The sequence below is a fragment of the Phaethon lepturus genome, unplaced genomic scaffold, assembly GCF_000687285.1.
Source record: "Phaethon lepturus isolate BGI_N335 unplaced genomic scaffold, ASM68728v1 scaffold25492, whole genome shotgun sequence".
Taxonomy (NCBI): Eukaryota; Metazoa; Chordata; class Aves; order Phaethontiformes; family Phaethontidae; genus Phaethon; species Phaethon lepturus.
This window is the reverse complement of record NW_010525951.1, coordinates 56,264-66,380: the sequence shown is the minus strand read 5'-3', so window position 1 is coordinate 66,380 and position 10,117 is coordinate 56,264. Positions and strand designations below refer to the sequence as shown.

Here is a 10,117-nt window from a genome sequence, read left to right as displayed (position 1 = left end):
TCAATCCATAGTTACAGTGAAGATGGTATTATGAGGCAACTGGTCAGAACAAGCAAGTGGTCATACAGAGCTATACCATCCCAGACTCCACGTTTGTTTCAAGTCCCTCCATCAGAGACTGGAAGTCAAAGGACAGTATTCTCACCTCTCAAACTCATAAAACCCTCTCTTATTTACTGGCCTATATTATAATGAAGCTAAAAAGTAAACTCATCACCTACAAAACCAGGTAAAAGTTAATAAAAATGGGAAGAAGTGCTTATTGTCATAACATAGAGATTCACAAATCTCTGCACATCTTATCCATCATACAAGATACCTATTAGTTCAGGTTTTTCTTTTTACAGAAGTTTACTACATTCATCTCAGTGGTGCAAAAAAAAAAAAAATCTAATACTGCTGAAGAGACAGTTTTTCCATTGGGACTGCACAGTGTGATGAGATCTGGATGCTCATTCTCATCAGCATGTCATAAATACAAGAAAAACATTCTCCTGGCAAAGTTTCACCATGAGGTAAATGCATTGTTTGAAAGTCCTGGGGAGCTGAAATGGATTTGAAGTGATCTGCCAGGGAGTGATGGTTTCATTAATGAGAAAGTTGTCACTCTAAGGTAGTATGCTTCATTTTGTCTAGCAACTTGGTGCCTTCTGCTAAGGAAAGGGTTAATCAGCTTCATTACTATAATTATTCAAGTCTTGTTAAAATAAAGAGTGTATCTTTTTAGTTACCTCTTTCCAGGGATTTGGGCAACATTCAGATCGAAGTACTGTTTAGGATTGAAGGGATATGTTTTGGTTTTTGCAGTGTGCTGATGACTGACAACCCATTTTTATGGGATTCTGCTAAAATGAAATTATGACAGATAAAGACAGACTTGTACTGCAGTAATATAACTTAAAATATGTAGTGATACGGCATTATAGCTGTGGAGCTGCCTTTTAAAGAAAAAAAATACTGTTTACAAAACCCAGGAAAAAATTGAAGCTACAGAGCATAAGCAGGACAAGTTATTCATGGATCCTAGACAGGTCAACTACAGATCACTGCAACAACAGCAGAACTCAGGAATTAACTTCATTCTTCTCTCACCCACCCACACACAGCAGGGGGGTTTATTTCACATTTGCAGTACCACACATCCACTACAGAAACATGAGCTGCTCATACTCAACACCACTTCGGCAGTGCAAGACTTAAAGAGATCACGTAGTTCGACACCATCATGAACTGGATAGTATGTTTCAGTGCTCTTACATGGAGATAGTATCACCTTCCCTACTGACAGAGGGAATGTCTCTAATCAATGCTGTTCAGTGGTACCTTACAGCTTAGATCCTTGGTGAGGCTGCTTCGCTAATCAGCCTCCAGGAGAGGATTAAAGTGCAACAAGCAGATTTCACACTTCACATGATGATGCACATGGTCAGTGTAGACATGGAACTGAAATCCTCTTGCTTACTGCTGGACAGACCACAGAAAAAGAGTGGCCTATAATGTCATTGTCCTCTTGTGCTTTCCCAATATGGGCTTTAGCTTAGCAATTCAGGCCCAGTCCTGTCCAATGGTCTGGCACCATCAGGAAATACTTGTCCATAGCTTCACAAAACCTGGTCCGGTACAGTTCTGGAGAGACCACAGTTGGCATCTTACCTAATGTGTAAGAGTCAAGAGCAGTTAGAAATGGACTAAAGAGTATACTACAGTACAGACAGATGTCACATGAGATTACAACACCAGACAGCATAATCATGAAGGCATACTATACAAGGAAGGGTCTTGGAACCAACAAGCATTATCAGCTGCCTTTTTTTTTTTTTTTTTTTTAATTTTTAGTTTAATATTTAGGAGAAGACAGATCAAGGTCTGGACCCCTAACACTGAGATACCTGAAGTTGGAGGAACCATCTAAGCTTTTTACATCAGCCCTGATCAGTTTGTTTCTTTTTCTCTTCTCCTGTTTACAAGTCTTTGAGGTTTTCCTAGCAGAGACGCAAATTTCTCACATGAAGAATTTCACTCTTTGGACATGCTCTTATCTTCTCTAGACACTTGAGCAGCACTACATCAAGTGTTCTCCTTCCCTTCTCTTTCCAGCCCTCCTACTAACATGTGGCCAACACTAGGCAATGCTGCACAAAAGGTACTGTACTCACTTCCACAAAGCGAAGTCCTCAGCTGCTCAAAACATAGGCAGAAATCATTTGACAAGGATTCCTCCACCCTAATAGCTCAGAGTATATCTGGTTTTCTAGACTCTCAAAACATCTTCTGAAATCAGGCAGCAAGTTTTTTTTTTTTTTTGCTAGTATCTCTGTATGGATGACTAAGTTTGCATGTGAGTAGTTGGTAACTAAGAAACAGAAAGGAACAGTCTGATAAGTAGATTATTATTATATTATTATTATTCCTTTACTCCATTCCCAGGAATTAATAGTACTTAAAAGATCACTCATGGAGGTAGATCAATCTATTAATCTTTCTGAAACTTGTTATTCCTTTCCCTGTTCTGGACAACTCAATCTAGTGTTGCAAATCTGCATGGTGGGGAAGTTGTGGCTTTATTAGCACAGTTAATAGTGGAAGCTTCCAGGTAACAAGGAAACATGATCAAAAGTTTTGCTTTCATTCTGGGCTTACCTTGTCCTCCCAAGATGCCAGTCGACTTCACCACCATTTCAAGCTTTTTGTCCCAGGTAAAAGTGCGAATGTAGTCTATTGCAATAAAAAAAAAAAAAATTCCACACACAAACATGTCATATCTGTTAGAACCCAAGTAACAGTGTTCTAAAACTTATCTACGTCCCCTCAAAAAGGGCAAGAAAGCACTAGGCTTCCATAGCCAAAACTTCAGCGTTCCTCCTACCAGTTGCCTCATTCTGTGGAGTATTCATTGTATTTGGATAGGGTGAATGCAATATCTCAAAAAGCCCAGCAAGATCACAATCAACTCTTCCTGCCTCTACAAAAACAGACTGCCCAGGCCTCTCTGTCTGTATCCATGTTAGAATTTCAAGGGCTCAGTTAGCTTGAATTTAGCTCATAAGAGTCACTTAGCTGATCCTCATCCCAGAAACATATCAAGAAGCCCCACTTTGCCATAACAGCTCCCACTACTTTACTGCAACAGCTATCAGCATCAAGACTTGGACAGCTATCCATTTAAGCCAGTAGTATTCCTCATCATTGCAGCCACCTACAGGTTTGATAACAGAAAGCAAACACTTTTCACTTCATGATATGGAGGACTGGAAACACCATCAGTGACCCTGATGGGAAGAGAGGGCTGCAAGAAGACTTCAGAACTGTTTCCAAGCCCCTTTCAGAGAGAGCATGCTCAGTCACTAGAGGCACATGAACATCTTTGTCTGCAAAGCTGAAGCTGCAGTAAGTTAATGAAATCCAGTAATGAAAAACATATCTCCTAACATTTGACTACAATTGTAATTACAGTTGTACAAAAAACTAGTCTACAAAACTAGAAAGTAATAAAAACTTGCATTTCTTTGTAGCTGGGACTTCAATTCTCAACGGGAAGTGTTACTGGAATGGCTTTCAAGCTTTATCAGGAAAAGAGTAATCCAGACCTCCTGGCTTGAGATCTCATCTGGAAGCATTTCTGAGCTAGGTTTCAAGACCACCTCATTTCCAAGAGTCACTTCTACATCCTGCAATATGGCTTCATCTCCAAGTCTTTTGCACAATACAAGTTTGCCTGTTTAAAGATGAGGCTGTACTTTCCAGTCACAAGTCAGAGGATGTGGCAAGGTAATTACTGCGCTGCCACCCATATTATCCAGGTCAGACTACATGATCACAAGTGATCCCCTGACATTCAACTTCCGTCCTCCATCTCTACCAATATCGTTTCTCTTTAGATCCCCTCCACACAGGTTAAAATTTAAATGGCTATGTAAACATTACTAACTTAAAGATTAAATACATAAAAGCATACAACTAACCTTCCCTACTTCAACTGGAGTCAAAGTTTAGGTTAAACACCAACTTGACTGCTTTTTCACTACTTGTCAGGCCTCCTGTGTATATTCTTAGTAATGCAAATGTTAACGCAAGCCCACACAAGAACTGGGGAGAAAACTTCCTGCCTCCACTTTTGACGACGCATGAGAGGTGAGAGTGGTATTCCATCAGGGAGAAGACAAGCTTGCCTGACACACCTCTGTGGTGGTACAGTTCTAAGTTCCATAAACACCTAAACCAGAAGAGCAAGAAGATACAGAAGACGACCTACCAATGATCCCAACAACCAGCTCATTGTTGGTATCATCACGACCCACCAGCAGGGAATAGTCAATGATGAGGTGGCTGGAGAGGAACTGAGAATCACTGTGTATGGAAGCTCTCAGCACAGCCTTGCAATGAGAACGGATGTACAAAGGATTGTCCCGGACCATCTTCAGAAGGTTCTCATCCAGCAGTACTACATCACAGCTTTCCTTTCCTGTGTCTGTTTTAACATTTCTATTCCGGAGGGAGCCCTTCAGGTCAAAAACCTGCAAAAGGAGAACAGCACTACTTTGTTCCATTGTTCTGCAAGGTTAAAGATTTCAACATACCTAAATGCAGTGTTTGAGAAGGCAGCACAGCAGGACAACTCTTTCCTTCTCTGCAGGAGGAAGACCATTAACAAAAAACATTTTTGTACTACAAAAATTAAAGTTTCCTGAGTGGAGAGCAGCATGTAAGCCTACATGAAAGCTCTGCCACCTCAATTCACAAATTTTAGGCAAGTTATTTCATTAATATTTAGCCTAATTTAAGGGAAAAAGGGTGTCCCTATTTTTATATTGTATGGGTAAGCTCAGTTTTCCAGCCAGCTTCTACAGATTTTGAATCTGCTGTCAAAAGTAAAGCCACTGAAGAGGGAAGTGGGTCTTGCACAAACGACTGCTTAACATCTGTTGGCAAGGCAGGAGACAGAGTATTATTAGGATGGAAAGGATCTCTGGAGGTCTCCAGTCCAATGCCCTGCTTGAAGCAGGTCCTGTTAGAGAAGGTTGTTCAAGCCCTGTCCAGTCAAGATTTGACTAACTTCAGGGCTAGAGTCCACAGTCTCTTTGGGTCTCTGTTCTAGTGCCTGACCACACTCAAGATTTAAACAAAAAGCAAACAGACAAACAAAAAGAAAACCCACAACGACATCCTTTACGTCTATCTAGAATTCCCTCAGTTCACTTCCTCCCACAAACACCCCCTGTTTGAGATCTGACACCAGAAGGGAAGGTGAAGAGAATTGATACTATCTAGTTTTAGAAGCAACATTTGTTTGAACTTCCTTTTCAGCATCAACTCTGTATTTGAAGTGAATTTTTCCCCAGGCATTTTAAGGTCTTTATTCTACCACCTCATAAAGGTCTCTTTTCCTTTACTAAGAGCAAGACTGAATTCAAAATCTTGTCCACACATGAAGTGGTTCAGGGAGAGGACAGAGGGTTCAAAACATTGTTAGTTTCCCTGCCACTACACAGTAGCTCACCACCTCCGTCAGTGAGGCTTACCTTCTAAACAAATTAGTCTGTAATCCCAGTTGGTTCTTCTAAAAGCTCTGAAAAAGGTTTCAGATTTTCCTAATAAGGTTAGCAATGCTTTCTCTCAGACACCAGAGATGCATGGACAAATAAGTCTTCTAAAAACTGAAGCCTGCACTACAGCTATCTGAACTAGCCAGTACAGGCATCAAGTTCCTGAGGATCAAGTTTTTCCATGAGGAAACAGGCAGGAACTGTCACCTTTGAGCATTGCTAGATACAGACAGCATATGCAAAGTTAAAAGTTGCCTAGACAGCTACTGGTAACCCTGCTCTTACTCCCAGAACTGCAAGGGAACAGCTGGCTCTTACCTGAGCCATTTTCCTGCCGTAGAAAAGGTTCTCCATGACAAGCAGATCCAGCTTCTTTTCAGTGTTGTTTTGAGAGTTCTTGTATCCAATTCTATAAACCCCAAGGATTTTGGCCAGTGCTGTGGGCTTCTGATGAAGAGAAGACATGGGATAAGATCTCTGTGTACAGGCAATCAGCAATCAAATTCTAGAGGCACCACTATTCTGTCTGTGTATTACAGTTGAGAAGCTCTCGCAAAATTCCCACTTTTCATCTTAAAAACACATTATTAGTACAATTCGTACCCTCTGACATTTTCTTTTCCTTAAATGAAAGGGATTAATGGAAACTGTTACTAGCGTGTAAAATACAGAACAACACCTAAAATAAAAGGCGGGGGGGTGGGGTTTAAATACCTTTTGCTGAACTGCATTAATGATGTAAGTGAAGTAGTGTGGAGCAAAATCGAGGAACGACTGGACTTCCAGACGAGGCATCTGCTTCAAGATGAATCTATCATCTGTTTTAACATCAGAGGCCACAGAGTTATATACAGTAAGTGATGTATTCTTTGCAAGTTCTTCAGGACTGTTGCACAGCTAAAGGGGTTTGAAAAATTAAAGGACTACAATTTTCTTAAATCCTTCGCTACAGACACTCATTTCTAGGAATTTTTTTACTTCATATATTCTGAATTTCAGAATTTAAGCCTTTCTGAATTTCAGCTTTCTAGCAAATCAGTGAGTAACTTAGACTGCCTAAGTTAAATTTACCTCAGCTATATGGGCTTCTTATACAGACAAGAGAAACAGCCTACAGACCCTGCCATTCAAGACTTGTTTTAAGTAGGGGCCTAGAATCAGCTGCAGTTAAAACAACACCTTTCCTATAAATCAACTATAGCATATGGGATTATAAGAAACACTGTGTCTTTAATAACCAGTTTTCCTTGAATTATACTCAAGTTTTTGTTTTCTGAAGCCTGCCTAAGAGAGCACAACCCTCTGCTCAACTGGCCTCCCTAGCTGCTACTACTGAAAAACAGAACTACATTTTGTTCTCCATGCAAAGAGACAAATAATCTGATATTGAAGACCCCAGAACAATCCATTTAACTTTCCATTCCAAGTGGCCACTTCAGAGTCAGCAACCCTCTGGCTAGGGATAATCAGAGATTGAACGACACACTAACCACCACCATCCCCAAATAATACCCTCTTAAGTATGAAGGAAGAAGCTGCATTTACCCTCAGTCACATAGAACGCAGCCCCAGACTTGCCACCTCGTGCCTGCCAGGGCATAGAGTGAGAGAGGGATCGGATGAAGTCCTCTTCACTACTCCCCAGTATCACTTCACGCATCTTGTGAAACTCGCCAGCATAATAAATCCGGCAGTAGAACTTGGCATTCGCATCTGAAAACTCTGCACAAAAAAAAAAAAAAAGGTCTTCTTAACAGCATGCAATACTCACTGACTACCTGAGGTGACACTTAAAGATTTTACTAATATCTGGAAGAATATTATTGTGCTAAACATACCTCACTCACGCCTACTGTACTTGGGAAGCTGAAACCAATAGGATTTAAATTGAAAACTTACAGGAAAGTCAACCCCTTTTAGCTGGGAGCTCACAGTATATACCATAGGAAAGTGCCCAGACAAAAGATCAATTTAAAAAAAAAGTTTTATGGGGTATTTTTGCAATGGAGAGATTGATTATGTTAAGCAAAAATTGCATTGCTCTTGTTCTTGGTTTGTATTGGGCAGGAAGGAAAAACTAAGAAAAAATAATTATTAACTTGAAGATTTCCATTACGTTTGCACGAAGAAAGGAGTTTGTCAGCTAGGACTTCAATTTATTATTTACAGCTACTCACGGAGTTCCACATGGGGATTCACCAGCTGTTTCTTCTGTCCATCTCCTCCATCTATGTCATCTAAAGGCATAAAAGGGACCAGTCAGGGTTGTTCATTTCTATTACAAGTAGTATCTTAGATGGCTTTCTCACTAAACTCACATTAGAAGAAAAATATTTTCTTTTTTCAAGAATACAGAGGGAACTATACATAGGGAATTCGAGATACAGCTATAATTGTATGATATAATATGTATGCTAGAAGGGCAGTACTGTTCACAGGCAACATAAGTACAAGCTTCCTCTTTGTTTTCTCTTCATTCATTTTCCATGAGCTGAAACAATGAAAGTTAAATAGGAAGCGAGGAAAAGAGACTTATTATAGTCAACTCAATTCAAAGGCATTCAAGCCCAGACTACTAAATGTCCCTATAGTTGGCAGGGTTTGAAAGACCCTATTGCCCTTCTCTTAAAGCAAAGCAATGACTTTAGGAGAAACCTACATTTGATGCTCAAATCATTCGTTTTCAATGCATGTTGAGTAATCTTGGACTGCTGAAAAGGTATGAGCAGGCATGCACTCTGGGTCTTACTAGTATGATTGAGGTTTGGGAGAAATAAGAGTCCAAGACAGAAGATTGATTCAACAGTCTTGTACCTTGAGGCTCTGCTCCTTGGTTTTCTGCTCCCTCTTTGCCCATCTGTCCAACCTGGTAGTAGGCACTGTCAGCACCACGTAAGGTCTCTTTCTTCTGGGAAGACAGGTCCGGGCTCTTCCCTCCCGTGCCACGGAAGAAAGATAAAACACCAGATGGTTTCTTTGCTACAGTGAAAAGGAATAAAGAAGTTGGCGTTGGCATTTCCACAGGTAGTTTGATAAAAGCATGACTCATACGAGCATTGTCCATTCATTGTTCTAACTGCAGGAATCATGTCATTCAACTGTAACTCATTTGCTATTCTTCAGGCAATCAATATCCATCAGGTTAGCTGACTTTAGTGTTCTGAGTAGCATTCTGGAGTGCTGAGTCATTTGAAAACACAGACCAAGTGCAAGCATCTTTAAAAAAAGATGACAATTAAATTACTTTGAAATGGAGAAGTGAGGATCCTACTATGTTAAAGAAGGCAGTGCCAAAAGAGATCAGAACATATTATGGGCATTATACCCCACTGAACAAGCTAGACTCAAGAACAACCCAAGGTCTACTACATTATATTTAATCAGAGAATGATAGTCTGATCTCCTAAGAATCAGAGAAAGCCACCATGGGCACAGACTTCAAAAAACAAATACACCCCCCCTTCCAATGTTCTACATCAAGTCAACTCTAAGACTAGCCACAATTTCTTTGTTCTAACTTAACTTTCACAAGAGCTAGAACCCAGGTTAAGTGGACTCAAGTCTGAGGCAAAGCATATGGTTTTGCAAAATGGTCTTACGCTGTTCTTGTTCTGCACTGCGATTTGAAGGACCCATGTTAGCCTCAGGCAGGCGGACAGGGCTACTGCTCTTTGGTTTACTGTCTGACATGCTGAAATGAGAAAGAAAAAAATGTCATAAGCCCAACAAATACTGCTACCCAAGACATTATTGCTTTACTCCTGTGCATTTATTTCTCCTTCATTCCTAGCACTAACTACTACTAAGGGAAGAGGACAGAGTTTAAAGTTGTAGTGGTGTAGGACTCTCCAAAGTCGTCATCCTCCACCTCCCTGAGAAAAACCTCTCAGGGCTCCATAGCAACAGTTCCATACATCACCACAGGAAAGGTAAGCTGGCCCAGTAATCACCACCTAGTAATACACACACTCAAGGCATCCATTGATGGAGCCAGCACAGTCCCTGACATGAAATGGAAACTCAGGTACTGCAACTATGTGTTGGTTACATAGAATGTGTCAGATTCCATCAGAATGCAGAGACCCTAACAGAGGCATATTTTGAGGGTCCTTCCCCATCCTAGTTTTGCCTTATTCACTACAATCATTGTGCCTTCGCTCTGTGTACTGTAGTCCCTGCATGTAACCTGTTGGTTGTACCAAGACTGTAGTCCTTCTTCAGAACTGTTCTTCAGAGATGCTTTGGACAACTCATCCAGGGCATTTCTGTACTCTTTGCAACTGAAGGGGAAAGGAAAAAAAAAAAAATAAACCCACGGTAGAAAAACCTCTCTATTTTTTCTTACAATTAGAACTTAGTTCGCTTAGAAGAGAATCTGCTCTAGATCATACTGCAGGAAAAAAAGAAACACACCTGCGTTTCTCCCTCTTCCACAATTTAAGAATGCACTTCTTTAAAAGTCTGCTGCCTTGTCACACACAAACTCCAAGATTTATTGAAGCAACTGGTTTGGAGACCTGAGTAGTAGCAAGAGCTGCCACAACCGAAGGTAGGCAAGGGACAGACTGCAATAT

The 10,117-nt window shown here is 40.6% G+C and overlaps 1 protein-coding gene across 1 annotated transcript in view; it reads right to left on the bottom strand.

Annotated features, from left to right (window-relative positions):
• Positions 1-994: 994 nt before the first annotated feature.
• PIKFYVE (phosphoinositide kinase, FYVE finger containing) overlaps positions 995-10,117 on the bottom strand; it is a 62,690-nt gene continuing 53,567 nt past the window's right edge. The window contains exons 32-41 of the mRNA XM_010282926.1: positions 9,743-9,823; positions 9,143-9,234; positions 8,358-8,522; positions 7,721-7,780; positions 7,089-7,265; positions 6,258-6,361; positions 5,862-5,990; positions 4,253-4,514; positions 2,641-2,715; positions 995-1,653 (exon numbers count right to left, since the gene is read on the bottom strand). Coding sequence (XP_010281228.1) covers positions 1,538-1,653; positions 2,641-2,715; positions 4,253-4,514; positions 5,862-5,990; positions 6,258-6,361; positions 7,089-7,265; positions 7,721-7,780; positions 8,358-8,522; positions 9,143-9,234; positions 9,743-9,823 — 1,261 coding nt within the window. The 3' untranslated portion in view covers positions 995-1,537. The remainder of the gene's footprint in view (positions 1,654-2,640; positions 2,716-4,252; positions 4,515-5,861; positions 5,991-6,257; positions 6,362-7,088; positions 7,266-7,720; positions 7,781-8,357; positions 8,523-9,142; positions 9,235-9,742; positions 9,824-10,117) is intronic.